We start from the raw sequence: 16865 nt of genomic DNA on the forward strand, positions 1-16865 counted from the left end.
AGTTACTTTTCAGTTAGTTTTGTCTTATTTCCAGTGTGCTAAGATATTCGCACTAGAAACTAAACCAAAAATACTTGATAAGATTTTGTGTTTTTGCAGTGTAGGCCCAACAAACAAACAATGTAGACACAGTTATCTCTACCGGTTTTACTGATTTAAAAAAATCTTCTGGTTTGGTCTGAATATTTTGAAAATAGAGGCATGTTGTTGGAATACTGAGCAACTGTTTCTGAGAAGTAAACTTGGTTCAGATTGATTGTGTTGGATTGTGCCAACCTTTGACTACGGAAGCTGAGATTGGACATTTTCCAGATATACTTTCTGGTTTTCTTGCAATTAACTCATTATCTCTGCTTGACTTCTTTGAGTAAACTGATTGTTCTTTTTCAAACATTAACAAAATCACTCAAAACATTTTTTCAAGACAATTATCCTGAAAGTTAATATGACAAATTGAAAAATCCTGAAAGACGTCAGATTACTTATTATTTGAGGTATGCAGAAGGTGAGGCTGAACTGGTTTCTGCTGCACCTCAAATCAGGGTTTGGTCAAGCAATTACTTTAAAGTATTATTAATAAGCTGATGTCATACATTTCTAAACATATCCATCCATTTTCTATACACCCTTGTCCCTAATGGGGTTGGGAGGGTTGCTGGTGCCCATCCCCAGCTGACGTTCCGGGCGAGAGGCGGGGTTCACCCTGGACAGGTCGCCAGTCTGTCGCAGATTTCTAAAAATAGGGATGAGAAAATATACTTTTCTCAACGTTTTATTTTATTTATTTGTTTTATTTTCTCAGGACAAAATAATTACACAGTAGCCAAAATGCCAAAGAAAATGAGGTCAAGTTCCTTTGAACATTTTTAAAAACCTCTAACAAATCTGAAAAATTCTTATTTTTGTCTTTTTACGAGGCTCCACACCCCACCCATCCTTCATGTGTGTATATATAAATCTCTGACTTTGCTTCCAGTCTCATCACTTCTGACGTCTAACAGCCACTTGTTACCTGACAGAAAGATACCGTCTAGCCTAAAGGATCGAAACCAAGAAGCAAATAACAGACAGAGATGGGAAAGCTCCTTTTTGCCGTTGTGGTGGCCATTGCATCCTTTGCTTTGGGTAATAATTACTTATTCTAGTAAAACACAATTTGCCATGTTTGTAGACTTAGACTTAGACTTAGACAGACTTTATTGTCATTTTGTATGCACAGGGTGTATACATAACAAAATTTCGTTGCATACGGCAGAAAAAAGACTTCTTTATTTTTTAAAAAGATGTTTTAAACTTGATTTTGACTGTTTCCTATATTTACAACAATGCAAAGTTATGAACAATAATCAGGAAAGTTAACCATCTTATTTTAATGTCTGAGAATATTCTTTAAACTCGAAGAAAGAAAAGTAATTCACCCAATGCAATCAGGATGAATTCAATTTCCTTCCAGCTTCATTGCGTCAAAATAATTTTTAATAAAAAAGAAAAAAAAGAAAAGAAAACTATCTAGTAGAGCTTTTAAATCTGGAGACAATTGCATTGTGTAAAATGAGTGAAAAGTATCAGATGACGTCTAACTTGCTTTGACTGCACCTCAAATTAAGGTGTGGCCAACATTAAGGAAATACCAATGACACAATAGAGCTGAGAACACACCTTATTTCAAATCAGCATCATTTCCCACGAAGGGTGAAGCTTTTCTTAACGATACATGTACTATGTTATTTAAGTTTTTAATTAAACTGTTATGTTTCTGTGTCTTCTGTTTCAGTGGAGTCGCTGACCTGCAACAAATGCTCCGTCAGCGTGTTTGGCGTCTGCTTGAACCCGGCTAATGTGACATGTGGCGCCAACGAAACGGTCTGCTACACTGGAAAAGCAAGTAAGAAACTTTCTTATTGCTTAAAGAAATATTTAGCTCATGATTACCAGTTGGTGATGCAAAATTAATGCAAAACCTTACATCTTCTCCGCAGGTTTCCCTTCCATCACAAGCTTTGCTGGCTTCAGCAACCAGGGTTGCAGTGTAAACGATGTTACCTGCAACAGAACCACGTCGTCAACTCTGCTGGGCGTCACCTACAACACCACGATCGCCTGCTGCGGTACGGACCGGTGCAACCCCGTCACGCTGAGCGGCGCCCCGACCACCAAGATGTCCGCCGCCATCACCGGAGCCGTCCTGGTCTCCGTCCTGGGAAGCATGTTGTGATCACATTACTACATGCTATCAGCTACCGTTAGCTTCTCAAGCTAAACCCCTATCAAATGTAAATCTATAAGCAATAAACTGACTGATTCATAAATTCAATCTATGTTCTCGTCAGATCATGGAAGTTGATCAATGAGATCATTGAGATTGTAAATCTTTAATGATGCTGGTTTTTTATGTTTAATCAAATGTACTTATCTTTCTATTCTAGCTAATAAAGTAAATTTCTACATAAATACATAAAGTTTGTGACTCACTTTAATTTGCTTGACTTGAAGTCAACAGCAGGAAGGATGGGGAGTTTCTACAAGGCTACGTTTATCCAACATTTTAAATTAATCACATAAAATTGAGAATTAAAAAAAGAATTTCGCTTGAGGTGTTTCCATTAAATAAGAAAATAAATAAAATTCACAAGAGAATAAGTTATTAAAAGTCATCGCAGCAATAGATGTAAAGAGTTCAACTCAAAAACCTTTTACCTGAGAACGTCTCAAACCTGAAACATGCAGAGAGGTCCAGCCAGTTCTGGTGCTTGTTTTGGTTCTCAGAAGAGAAATACCAAGCAATGCATGTTGATTCTGTCTTTTATTGGACCTAAGAAACATCAGGCTAGGTATTATTATTTCTGATGGGTTGTTTGGCTTCTGGTAGATGTTTTAGATCTGTTCATGTTAAAGAATCTGAGAGCACCAGAGGTCAGAGGTGACAGAACTCAAGTAAGAATAGCGATACTTCAACATATTTTTACTCAGGTAAGTAGAACGTAGACATCCAAGAAATTACTCAAGTAAGAGTAAAAAGATATTTGGTAAAAAATTCTACTCAAGAACTGAGTAACTAACCAAATTATCAATCATTAAATATTTAAAAAGTACATCATCAGCTGGACCAAAAAAATTACAATGGAAATTTTGGTATTTAAGGATCAAAATGAACCTGCTTAAAGACTCGGAAGAAATAGCAAATTTGCCCAAGTCCCCAGAATGTCAAACAAATAAAGCAAAGTGTGAAACCAGAGATGAGGTGTCTGAATTGGGACATAATGCAGTACAGGAACATCTGATGAAACTGCAAAATGAGATGCACAAACCCAATCTTCAGCTAAATGCTAAATTCAAATGCCAAGAAAACATGCTGAAGAAAATTATCTCACAAGAAAAAAATGGCCTCTGTCCAAACACAGACAGATTTTCCAAAGACCTCAAAGTTGAAAACAGTCCATCGCCAATCTGTTTCAGCACTGGAAACCAGGCGCCAATCAAAACCAGTCCACCAAACGATTGTCACACAAACCAAGATGGTCACTGGTCAATTTTAATATTATTAGGACTTTAATCTTTTGACTTTATATAATATTATGGCTTCATTCTTGTATGAGCTTATTCTCGTAACTGTATTATTTCTATTTTCTTAGCATACCCTAATACTCCGTCGCACTAAATATACAACTGAAATAAACAAAGAAACACCCTTTAATATTATGTTTTTATTTAGGTTTTGTGTTTTCAGAGAAAGTTCTCTTCATGCTAAGAAAACATTCGTCACAAATCGCAAACAGGATTGCATAATTCCACGAAAGCAACTCACAATCTAATAAGACATCTGCAAGGCTTTGGAAAATTAGTACAAAATTAATCTTTTCTATCATTTTAACTCTTCTTTGTTCCAAAAACAGAACAAAGAGAAACTGTTGTACAACAATTTCAAGTTATGAACTGACATGCTCTGGTGAGGTCCTGTAGGATGTGGTAACAGTAATAAACATATTTTTAAATATTTGATTCCAGCAGCAGTAGCAGTGTTTGCAGCTGGCCCGGCAGGTTTCTGCATCGCTGCTGCACCTCATTTTTCTTCATGACAAAGTTCAGTTGACAGGAATTTTACAGCTGTAAAACCGAGAAGCAGCAGCCAATAAAGTGATAATGACGTAGCAGCCGATTTTAACTGATGACATCTAGACCGTGAAACAGGACCGATTGGTTCCAAGAGTCCATCTAGTTACTTTGAATAGATTCATTTTTCACGGGTGGATAAAAGTTTCCACAGTCTAAAAAGTCATAAAAACTTTCCTTAAATTTTCTTATTTACATCTTAATTTTTGAAAATGTTCTGTCTATGTAGATCTTGAGATAATTAAACGCACAAAAATCTCTTTCTGTGATCATGCTTTTATATACCAATCTATCTTAGCTGGCCATCTAATATCTTTGGCGTGCCCAGTTAAAAAACATTTAGGGTTTGTAAAAAAGTTTCTAAGTAAGATATGATTTTGCTGCTTAATATTGTGATCATATAAACATAGTGATGTAAACAGAGCTACCGCTCATTTGCCTATTTCTTGAGCTGGTAATTGGGCTGAACATTTCTCATGTTGTCCTTCCCTGAAACTCCACACCCCATGGGGCCTCCACCCTTCAGCTTTATCTGCATATAAATTGCTGTCTTTGCTTCCAGTCTCATCACTTCTGACACCTCACAACACAACAAGGAACCCTTAACCTTGAGGGAAAGGATTTATTATCTTTGGGAAAACCAGGAACCAAACCAAGAAACAGAGATGGGAAAGGTCTTTTTTGCCGTGGTCGTGGCCATTGCATCCTTTGCTTTGGGTAATAATTAAATATATTCTTTGAAATTGGTAGACAGGATTAAAATAACTATTTTGCTCAGTTTTTACATTTTAACTGTGTTTGCTGTACTTAAAACAAAACATATTGTACGCCACTTTTGGAAAAAAGAAATTCATGAACAATAATTGCAAAGCTCAAATTATATTTTTAGAATTTGATCAGATTTATAGATGTCAAAAAAAAAATAGGTCACCCAATGCATTCAGGATGAACTCGATTTACGTTTAGCTTCATTTTGTTATTAAAATTCAATCAGAGATCAGTGATTGAAACAGTAAAAACGAGCATCACTCTGTTGTTAATTTGGGGTCCAAACTAATTCTAATCTCCACTGAATTTTCAAAAGAATAATATGGAGCTAAAAGTTCAAAAATGAGTAAAAACACTCATTTTTGGATCTGCTTCTGCTGTATTAAATATTAAATTATGTGTTTATGCTATGAAGTAAAGCGACAACATATGACATTGCTTAAGAGCTTTTTGATTGAATCAAAGTCAAAAGTGCAACAATGAACACAAATTCCATCTGTCAAAATATAATAACTGAATTAAAATGGTTAAAATTACATATCTGAAAGAATAAGGCTGTGTGTAGACAATATTTGTTTTCTGATCAATACAGATTGTAATGGATTGCTTAATGAACATTTCTAACTATTTTTAAGTTACTTTAAAAAGAGTTCTTCTTTTTATTATTATTTCTTACTGTATACTTGTTTCTTTCAGTGGAGTCTCTGACGTGCAACACATGCTCAGTCAGTGTGTTCGGCTTCTGCCTGAGTAGTGGCCAAAACACTTGTGCTGAGAACCAGACCTGTTACACACAGAAGATCAGTAAGTTCATTTTTATCACTTTTCTGTTACTTTAATTCCTTAAACGCTTAAAAATACATCAATCAATCAATCAATCAATCAAATTTTATTTGTATAGCATATTTCAACAGCAAAGCATTTCAAAGTTTATTTTTAACTATCTGGACAGAGATGTGATTGAATTAATTTGATAAGTATTATTACTGATGAGTTATATTGTTTTATGTTAAATCTAACATTTACACATTAGTAGCATATCTAAAAGAAATACCTATTCTTTCTCCTGGAAATGCATGACGTCAGTTATGTCGTCTTTAAATCAGGTATTTATGATTTAAGAGATTGTGTTGGTGCCAAACCAACTTAAAAATGAAGCAAATTTTGCGCATGCGCACAACTCTGGCAGACAAGACGATTATTTTACCTGCTATCCGTGGCCGCGATAGAATGACTCCATTAAATAAATAAAACCTGGAGATGTAGGTATGATTAATTAAGTGCAGTGGGCCACAGAAAAGGGGGAAAAAATAACGCAGAAAAACCGTTAAAGAAAAACTCAAAACCACTCCCCCCCTCATTCTCTGTGTTATGTTACGGGAAGACTCGTTGCCATAGCAACTAACAACAACGCCACTTTATGTTTGAGGATCAGACACCAAAAAGGAAAAAGAGAAAAGAAAAAAAAATCACTTAAACGTTTCCCACATAAAGAACATAACATTCAGTCGGTTACGGCATTATGTTTTTAGGCTTGATGTTTGTGGTTGATTAGCTACCGCTGCTATTAGCTAATCTACCACTGCGGTGGTTGATTAGCTAATTTAAACACCTGCTCTATTAATGATATGTCAGAGTTGGTATGAGGGTCGCTTATTTTGTAGCTAAACCAAAACACACCGAATTCCACATGACACCTACATGTTACGGTGCTCTATCAGATTATCATACACCGTCAGAATAGCATACATGCAGAGAGCAGGCCTGCCTGCGCATGCGCATTAAGAAGTCCGACAGTTAGAAGAGCTGTCAGTTCAGCATACGCGACAAGTTACGTCAATAAATAAGTCAACAAATTGCTTTCAATGATAACTAGATAGATAAACATGTTTTGTCGTGGTTTCAAAGTGTATTTAAAGCAGGGTCTAGCTGTAGCTGCAGTGAATTACAGCACACTTCCGTGTAAAACTCGCCTTCCTGTTGCTTGATGACGGTCTGACTAGTTAACCGCTATGTCAGGATGTCATATAGCTGTTAATAACAAAGTGTATGACAATCTCTGTCATGATTCTATGTTGCTGATTAAATAAAATCATATGGTAATGACAGCCTATTGTCTGACAGATATAGCCGTCAGTTGGTGCTCAAGCGTATGACGATCTGCCAGAACAACGGCTCTCAGTGTCAAGCAAGAATAACTGAACTACTTCCCTCTCCCTCGCAAAGTTTTTTCTTATTTAAAACTTTTTCCTGACCTTGTCATCAAGTTGTTGTAGTGTTGGCAATTTGTAGCAAAGCACTGTGCCACCTTTTCTTTCATATGTCAGGCGTAGATTCAAGACTTAGCACGTTATATTGATAACTTAACAGGTAAAACCAATGCTACTCAGCCAGCAGTAAAATGGGGGCGGGATCTTGCTTGTGTGACGTCACGCATCAAGGGGGAACAAACTATAGTAGGGTAAACAGCCACAGCAGTAGGCAGAAATAGTAATAAATAAATAAGCTAATTATTTCCAGTAGTTAAGCAATCTCAGTGTCTAATCCATGTCAACTGTTGCTCCACAGGTTTCCCAGCCCTCTCATCTTTCAAGGGCGTGATCACTCAGGGCTGTAGGGTTAATGACACCAGCTGTAACACCAGCAACACGACAACACTCCTGTCCGTCCAAATCAAAACTGATGCTACCTGCTGTGGTACAGACAAATGTAACACCGTGGACCTCACTGGCGCTGCACCAGACCTGAAGATGACGTTCCTTGTGACCTTGGTTGGAGCCGCCATGGCGTCCATGTGGGGAAGCTTTTAGTAACACAATTATAAGCACTATCCACCCCTCTTCACTATTCCTACGCATTTGATTAATGTTACAAAGAAAAATCCAAATCTTGTCCTCAAACAGCTTTTATCCTTCCTTCATGTAACTTAAAATTAGACGAAGGTTCAAATTATTATGGAAGTTGAACAATGGGATGTTTCATAGAAACATTGAGCTTAATTTTCCATTATGCTGTTTTGTGACCTGTTTACTTAAATGTAATTATTCCACTAACTCTTTTATGTATTATCAGACAAATTTGCCAATGGCAAAATAAATAAAATATCTGGAAAACTCTGTGTTCATTGTCAATTAGTACTTTTTTTGTGTGGGTATTTTGCACAAGAGAGCTCTTCACCCAGAAAAGTAGAAGACAATAAATACATAGAATATCAGAAATATGTGCAATTACAATGTTAATGGCAAAAAATACAAACAAAACAAAAAAACATTCTTATATAATGAGATTTTTGCCCTTTCAGAATTAGCTGTTTTAAGGCGTCCTGTCACTTTAAATCCAAACAAGCTGCTTCTGGCCATGCCCCCGACTCAACTTTTACACTTTGAAAAGCATTAGTAGAGCCTCCTGCACAATCAACAGTAATGCAGCAAGTGGATGGTAAGTCAACAACAGAACACTTTGTTGTCTTTTCCAGAAGCAATTGTATAGCACATACAGAGGTAAAACCAGCTGACTAAACTTGCTGGATCTCCACTTGGGTTGCTAGGCAACAGGCTGGGATTTGCTGGGGTTCCTAGGTAATGGGCTGGGTTGCCAGGTGAGGGGCAGTGCCTGCTGAATTGGGACGTTATGTTTCTGAAACGGATCATTTTCCAGACACCAAAAAAAAAGTTAACAGTTGGGCAGTTTTTAGAAGCAGTACAGACCCAAATGGAAGAACAAAAATGTGCAAAATGTGAATTTTGCATAAATCATAAATCACATCAAAATATTTTGGTTTGTTAGAATAAGTCTATTATTTTCTGAATGTCGCTACCTGAAGTTATACATCGCCACTTCAATTCAGTGATTATGCAGCTTTACTGAAGGCAAAGATGAAAAATCATCCTGGAAAATTACAATAAGAATCCAAACAATGGAGTCCAGTGAAAGACCAACTGGTTCTGCAGCCCAGAGTTATGCTGCTGAAAGGTCAAAGGTCACAATCTTTTCACTTGGAAGAGGAATGATGTGAAACTTATGAAGAAATATGCAAGTAAAACAAAAATTAAAGGAAGGTTTTATTGATTACTAGCTCTGCCTTAGTTGTTTCTCTTAACAGATTTAGAAAAAAAAACATTTATTAAAACATCAACCAAACCAACAACCAGAATCCCTCCTGGCTGTCCCGGTCCCGGTTTCCACCCCTCCCCACCTTTTCTTACAGACAAGGCGAAACTGAAAAGACCTGAAAAACCCCTCCAGCCCACCTCACCTCCACCCCTCACCTCATATAAGCCTCCGTGTTCGGCGGCACGCTCATCACTTCAGACTCGCTGGAACGTCCAATTACCTGGAAAAGAGCAAGCTTGAGGACTTTGGAGCAAGTAGGACGATTCTTTGAGCAGAAACCAAGAGTGAAATCTACAAAACCAAGATGGGAAAGTTTGTTTTTGCTGTTCTTGTAGCTGTTGCATCTCTGGTTCTGGGTAAGAAAAGTTGTGTTAACAGGAACAATGTATTCAAATGAAAAAAAAAATTAGATTAATTATTAAACTTGATTATTATTGTAGTAGTAACTATTTAAAAAAATATTTTTGTATTTTATAAATACACCATCATAGTCAAGATTAGCCAGTTTCTTTGATTTTAGAAGGTGGGATATATAAAATGACCAAACAATGCTCAAATCAGGCAAAATGATGACTAATACTCCCCATTTTACATGTTTATCTCATTGAGAAACTCACAACAGCAGTCTTCAAATATTTCAGCATCAGAAACATTGCTTCACTGGGAGTTTAGCAAATCACATCAGGGTGTGGTTGATAGAATATCTGACCAGAAAAACGATATTTCTGCAAAATATTTTGAATGAAGGCAAACATTTTGGTGTATCCTTTATTCCAGCTGAGTCACAGTTTCCTCTGCACTTTCCTGATGTTCGAGTAAAACTCTTTCTTCTGTTTCAGTGGAGTCCCTGACATGCAACAAGTGCTCCTTCAGTCTGTTGGGCAACTGCTTGAATGCCGTTAATGAGACCTGCCCCTCCATCTCTAGTGTGTGTTACACTGGAAGAGCCAGTAAGTACCGTTTTATTGCCTAAAAACATGACAGTGTTTAGTCTAAAATTAGCTAAAAGCTTTGGGAAGTCAATCAATCACCTAAAACACAAAATCTTAGCAAGTGATTTTGGTCTAGCTTCTAGTGCAAACATCTTAGTACATTTTAAATAAGACAAACTAACTTAAAAGAAACTTTTAAACAAGATGTAGAGGCTCGTTTTAAGAAAATAATTTCTTAATATCGATGAAAATGTGCTAGTTACGTTGGCAGATTGTTAAACTTATAACATGGGGAGAAAGTCATGTTACAAGTGAAATAATCTGCCAATGGAACTAGACCTGGGTTGCTAGGAGACAGACTGGGCTTGGCTGGTGTTGCTAGGTAACGGCACAGTGCCAGTTGTTTGTGGAACTACTACTTTTTTTCATCAATATTAAAGAATTATTGACTTAAATGAAGCTCCAATATTTTGCTAAAAAGTTACTTTTAAGTTAGTTTTGTCTTATTTCAAGTGTACTAAGATATACGCAATAGATATTAGACAAAAAAAAGTTAGCAAGATTTTGTATTTTTGCAGTGTAGTGGAGAATTATGCTGCTTTATCTTATAACACCATCTTATATATCCATATGGTAACAAGTATTTTTGGCCTAATTTCTAGTGCAAATGTCTTAGTACCCTTGAAATTAGACAAGAATAACTTACAAGTAACTTTTCAAGAACATATACAAGCTTGTTTTAAGTAAATAATTCCTTGATATTGATTTAAAAAGTACTTATTCCATCCATCCATCCATCCATTTTCTTTACACCCTTCTTCCCTAAATGGGGTTGGGAGGGTTGCTGGTGTCTATCTCCAGCTGCGTCCCGGGCGAGAGGCGGGGTTCACCCTGGACAGGTCGCCAGTCTGTCGCAGGGCGTACTTATTCCATTGGCACATTATTTCACTCATAAAACATTTTCCCCATGATGTAAGTAAAATAATCTGCCAACGTAAATAGTTCTTTTTCACAGTTATTAAGAAATGTGAATTGAAACAAGGTCCTATTTCCTGTCAGTTGATTTTGTCTTATTTTAAGTGTGCAAGAAACTAGAGTAAAAATACTTGGTAAGATTTTGTGTTTTTGCAGTGTGTAAACTATCACTTTGAGCAACACGGAGTGGAAATTTTGGGTTTGAATCTGGAATTTCCAGTTTGGTGACCCTTTGGGTCAACAGAGCATCAGAGGAAAAGCATTTTTTTTAACTCAAAACCACCAAATAGATGCAGATGAATAAAAGTGCACGTTTCCAAACCCGCTGATTTAATTCATCTGTTTCTCTGCAGCGTTCCCGTCTCTGCCAGACTTTGTGGGCTTCAACCTCCAGGGCTGCAGGGAAAACACCACCGGCTGTGACGCAACCACTCCTGACACCTTGCTGGGGGTCGCCTACAACACCAAGATCACCTGCTGCTCCACCGAGAGCTGCAACCCCATCACACTCAACGCCGCTACGTCCAACAGGATGACCTTCAGCGCCGCCGTCGGTGCAGCCGTCCTGGCCGCCGTACTGGGAAGCATTTTGTAATTCAATACAAAAGCTGATCTGTGTCTGTACACAACAGGTGCATCTGGATAAAATCAATAATTAAATCAATGCAACACTAATTTGCTCAGAGCCAGAGCAAATAACCAAATCATGGTTTTGTTGTTTGGAGATGTTTAAATCATGGAAGTTGATCAATGGGATGTTTCAGAGAAACATTGAGCTTGTTAATCTTCCTTGAGGATGTTTTGTTTATTTTGTTTGTGCATTTTTTAATCAAAATGTATTTTTCTCTGTAAGCTTTTTGCCATAATAAACTAAACTACCTCTATCTATGAAAACAACTTCTGCAACTGTCTCTTTGATGTCTGGGTCTACATTTATGATCACATTAAAGTTTATTTACCTTTTTAACCCCTCAGCAAGTACAGCAAAAAACAGAACTCCAAGTTAAATCAATATTTCTTTAAGGTGATAAAATAATTTAAAATCCTGTCGATAAATATCTGCATCTTTTAATTAGTTGTTCATTAATTGTTACCTTGGACAAGCCCTGCAAATACCCAGTGTAAAGTGCCATTTTCAATAAATCAGAAACAATTGAGCCGCTTTTCCCCGAACGCGGAAGCTGAGGCGCAAAGAACCCATTAGTCAGAGAGGAAGAACAAAAAGCTTTTTGCAGTTGAAGTTCAACAGGTTCTGCGACTTTGACTCAGCTGCAGCTCATTGCTATGGAGGATGAAGCTGCTGTTAAAGGTTACATTCGGGGATAAATTCACACATTTGTTCCACTTTTGTATCTTTGTTTTCAATTATTATTATTAATATATATTTTTTAACATAGTTTTCTACAAAAATCCTCAAAACAAATATGGAACTTTATGTTTACAAACTTGCGGTAAACTCTTATCAGATTTTTCTGTGATGACGACACTCACAGTTACTTTGCACATAATCTTTCACATCACTCCTGCTCATCTCCCTCCTCCTCCGACATTCCTTAAAGATAAAAAAAAGCAGAATAACCCCTTTTTCATGCATTGTCCCCTCCCTTTCTCCATTTAATATAAATCTCTGTCCTCATCAGCGTCCCCACAAAGATCATCTGGAAGAGAAGAAACTCCAAGCTTTCACAGGAAGAATTTTCTTTTTGTCTTTGAGCTAAAACTCGGACTCAAATCAACCAACTGAGATGGGGAAGGTTATTCTTTCAATTGTTGCAGTTGTTGCATGCTTTGTTGCTGGTGAGTATCTGAGATCTGATTTAATTATTGCTCAAAGTTTAATACATTTTGTGCAAAAACACAAAATCTTACAAAGTATTTTTAGTCTAGTTTCTAATGCAAGTATCTTAGCAAACTTGAAATAAATCAAAACTAACTTGCAAGTAAATTTTCAGCCAGATATAGGAGCTTATTTTAAGTCAATAATTCCTAAAGATTCATGAAAAAGTGCTAGCTTCAAGTCAATATTAAGGAATTATTGACTTCAAACAAGCTCCTATTTCTAAATACTTGTCAGTCAGTTTTGTCTTATTTCAAGTGTGCTAAGATATTTGCTCTAAACCTAGACTAAAAATGCTTGTTAAGATTTTGTTTTTGCAGTATATTTGAGCCTGAACATCAGTTATAAGAAAATGTTGCTTAACATGTTGACGTTTAGCATCAACATTTTATAAATGTTTTTCTTAGGAATAATTAACTCAGTAAGAATAATTAGAATATCAAAATATCTTTCCAAGAAGTCTCGATTTTGTTATAAACTCATTTTCACTGGCAAACATCTTAGAATATAAAGGTCAACATATGTTGACAAGGTCAAAAATACACCTATGTTACTTGTATTAAACAACCCACACCAGCTACATCGGCAAAAATCCTATTGATTAGAACCAATAAATTGAAAGTGACTTGTTTCAACCCAAAGTCATTTATGTCAGAAAAGACAACTAATTTCAAGCACTGCAAAAACACAAAGTCTTACCTAATATTTTCCATCTTGCTTTGGTGCATATATATCGATGTATATATATTAAATTTACCTGTAAGTAAGTTTACAGGTAAAACTTACTTACCTGTAAGTTTTTAACAAGAAATAGGAGCTTGTTTTAAGTCAATGACTTTTATGCTCATGAAAAAAGTATTAGATCCACAATCAACTGGCACAAAGCCGTTTCCTAGCAACCCTAGCCAATTCCAGGCCGTCACCTAGCAACCCAGTTCTAGTTCCAACAGCAGATTTTTTTCACAACGTTTTTTCCATGTTGTAAGTGAAATAATCTGCCAATGTAACTAATACTTTTTCATCAATACTAGGGAATTATTGATTTAAAAATAAGCTTCTGTTTCTTCCTGAAAAGTTACTTGTAAGTTAGTTTTTTCTTGTTTCAAGGGTAGCTACTAACATATCTGCAGTAGAAAATACTTGGTAAGATTTTGTGTTTTTGCACTGGCAGTACACAAGCAATGTATGCAAAGCATTCCTTTAATTTGAATCATTTTTGCTTTAGTCGAGCTGAACACAAATGCTGTATATTTATCATGCTTCCTCCTGATTAATGTACTTTTTTAATGTATTTTCAGTGGAGTCCCTGACATGCAACAGCTGCCTCTTTAGTGTGCTGGGTTTCTGCGTGAAGCCGTCCACTGATAATTGCTTGGCCAACGTGACCCAATGTTACACTACAACATTGAGTAAGTAGTTGTCTAAAAATCTCCCACGGCGTAGCAATTGTAGTTAAACTGTTTGCATTTCTGGCAGTCAGGCGAGTATTTCCAGTTTCACAAAGTTTCCTAGCAGGAGAGTAAGGACAAAAAAGAAAGGTTAGGGAGGCGGAAAGGAGAATTTTCAGCAGAAACCGCAATAACATCTCTTGTTAAGTATCAATTAGGCTATGTTCACACTGCAGCCTGAAGTTACCCAATTTGACCTTTTAAATAAGTTGATCTTATTTAATAATACTGTCTTTTCATGACAGTGTTAACAAAACAGATCAGATTTTTTTCTAATGTGACTCAGGCCACTTGGGTATCCGATACGTATCTGATCTTTTCATATGTGACCTGAATCTGAACGGCCAGGTCGATTTCATCCTACCTCAACAACATTGATACTCGATAAAAATCACTATTCTGCACAAGCGGGAAGAAAAAGAACAACCATGGCAGACTATAATGAGGACTAAGTTGTTAATGTGCTGGCTCCGGTCGAACAACAACTTCAAAATTGTAAGATACGATCCATCATTAGCATCCAGGTTTACTTCCCCAAACACTGAGCTATTCTTCTTCTTCTTGGTAAAACACATAACACGCTCTTTACAAGTGATGTTATTTCGCCCTCTACTATGTGGGACACTTTCATGTTGTTTACTGTTTATCAAAAGTCTGATTTGACAAAAAATGTGAACTGGGTCACTTCAGATTGCAGTGTGAACGTAGCCTTATTCTTCACTGTCTGATCTATCTCAATCATTTCTTTACAGAGTTTCCCACTGTCACCAACTTCAATGGTTTTGGCTTTTATGGCTGTGCTACGGACAACACAACCTGTAGTATTGCAACCAATAACTCTCTACTGACCGTTGCTTACACATTCAATAACACCTGCTGTCAGACAGATAAGTGTAACACCATCGCTGTCAGTGGAGCCACAACAACCAAGATGACCTTCACTGCTGCCATCCTTGCCTCTGTGTTGGGAAGCATGTTGTAATGAGATTACAAAAAACTCCCAGCTTGTTCTCTTTAAACTCATTTGTGTAATTTAGAAATGTTTCTACATTTTATTTTTCAAAAAAGCCTGTTTGAAAATAAATCTTTGAATAAATTAAACACCAAAGCAAAACTTGGACTGATTCACAGATGCCAACATCATGGTAGCTGACCAATGAGATGTTTCATAGAAACATTGAGTTTAAACATATTTCATGATGATCTTTTGCTTCGTAATTCTCAAAAATCAAACTGTTTTCATCTCTGCAGCCTCTTATGTACATGAATGTAAATCAATAAAATCATAGTAAAGACTTATGTTGTGTCCATGAGTCCTTCATCAACTACACAAGACATATTTATCTATTTAGCAACTTAAGTCTCATTGAGATTAAGTTTTTCAAGAGAGACCTGACCAACAACAAGCACAGCGACAACTACAGTACATTTCATAAAACTACAGATATGAAAGCATAAGTAAAGTACAATGTGCATAAAATAACAAAGAGCAGACACACCCAGAAAACTAAAAAAACAAACTTCCTGATATTTTATTTTACTTAATAGAACAAAACTTAACAATTTTTATCAACTTATTTAAGTGAATATAACCAAGGAATAGCTGTAACTCATTATTCATACTGCAGAGTTTCATAAATCCTGTCTGAAAACTCATTTTTAACTTTTAATTTGAGTCTTATTGGAACTTTTATGTGATTGTGTTTCCTTATTTTTAAACAGTTTGAGGGCGTCTGTTAGATTTGATTTTCTTCATCTCACTCTATCTTTTGCCTCTTCAAATGTTAAACCAACCATTTCTATTATGTTTACGAATGTTCTCTGAGGTTCTCCGATACAAATCTGATAAAAACTATTGTTTTTAGATAGTGGCAGTTTTCATGTGATACTCTGGTTCCCTCTAGTGGTAATCAGACGTACTGTTAGCATCATCAAACAAACAGAGACAGTGGGGCGTGCTCCGGTGGCGTAGACGCAGGGGTGTCAAACTCCAGTCCTCAAGGGCCGGTGTCCTGCAACTTTTAGATGTGCCTCTGCTGCACCACACCTGTAAAGCGTAATTAGGTCATTAGCAAGGCTTTGGAGAACTGATCTACACATTAAGCCATTTCATTCCAGTGTTTTGTACCTGTGGCACATCTAAAATCTGCAGGACAGTGGCCCTTGAGGACTGGAGTTTGACACCTGTGGACTGTAGAGGGTAGCGCGCCCCACGCTTGGAGGCCCTCGGTCCTCGACGCGGCCGTCGCGGGTTGATTCCGGACCCGATGACATTTGCCGCGTGTCTTCCCCCTTTCCTGTCAGTCTGCTGTTGTGTGGGGGACACTGGAGCCCACAAAAAGACCCCCTGGTGGGGAAAAAACAAACAAACAAACAAACAGAGACAGAGTCATGTTAATTAAAATTGAATCCATGAAGATTATATTAAAGACACAATTATTTCTAGCACTTAAACTTTATACCATCCTAAAGCTACCCTCCACACAATGGAATATAATACTTTTACTTTTCAAAAGTTACTAAAATGTTTTGTTTTTTTTCCTGAAACTGGACAAACACAAATCATAAACCAGACTAAATCTTGCAATTATTATTAAAGATTCATAATTATTTACTTAACAATGAACCCTGTTAAGTATCACTACGACCAAAACAAGAAATGAGCACCAAAGATTGATCCTA

General features: G+C 36.7%; 1 protein-coding gene and 2 long non-coding RNA genes across 5 annotated transcripts; 1 reads left to right on the plus strand and 2 right to left on the minus strand.

Moving 5' to 3' along the window:
• Window positions 1–1722: 1722 nt before the first annotated feature.
• Window positions 1723–7440, minus strand: LOC122843402. The gene is made up of 5 exons (XR_006372705.1): window positions 7134–7440; window positions 5555–5662; window positions 2117–2197; window positions 1967–2043; window positions 1723–1873 (listed from the first exon to the last, which is right to left on the minus strand). It is a non-coding gene; the product is annotated as an uncharacterized LOC122843402 (long non-coding RNA).
• Window positions 7441–9172: 1732 nt separating this feature from the next.
• LOC122843401 (lymphocyte antigen 6 complex locus protein G6c-like) lies at window positions 9173–15478 on the plus strand. 3 transcript variants are annotated; one of them, XM_044138112.1, is made up of 3 exons: window positions 9173–9347; window positions 9831–9941; window positions 11252–11788. In XM_044138112.1, the coding sequence occupies exons 1-3, from the start codon at window positions 9296–9298 to the stop codon at window positions 11491–11493; spliced, it is 405 nt and encodes a 134-aa protein (XP_043994047.1). In that variant the 5' UTR covers window positions 9173–9295; the 3' UTR covers window positions 11494–11788. The 3 variants fall into 3 exon arrangements, with proteins under 3 accessions (XP_043994047.1, XP_043994049.1, XP_043994048.1); XM_044138114.1 differs by lacking the exons at window positions 9831–9941; window positions 11252–11788 and adding exons at window positions 14034–14144; window positions 14936–15478 and having other exon boundaries at window positions 9184–9347; XM_044138113.1 differs by lacking the exons at window positions 9173–9347; window positions 9831–9941; window positions 11252–11788 and adding exons at window positions 12538–12695; window positions 14034–14144; window positions 14936–15478.
• LOC122843403 lies at window positions 11429–14027 on the minus strand. The gene is made up of 3 exons (XR_006372706.1): window positions 13526–14027; window positions 12390–12450; window positions 11429–11517 (listed from the first exon to the last, which is right to left on the minus strand). It is a non-coding gene; the product is annotated as an uncharacterized LOC122843403 (long non-coding RNA).
• Window positions 15479–16865: the final 1387 nt, after the last annotated feature.

This window comes from Gambusia affinis, linkage group LG14 (genome assembly GCF_019740435.1).
Source record: "Gambusia affinis linkage group LG14, SWU_Gaff_1.0, whole genome shotgun sequence".
Lineage (NCBI taxonomy): Eukaryota > Metazoa > Chordata > Actinopteri > Cyprinodontiformes > Poeciliidae > Gambusia > Gambusia affinis.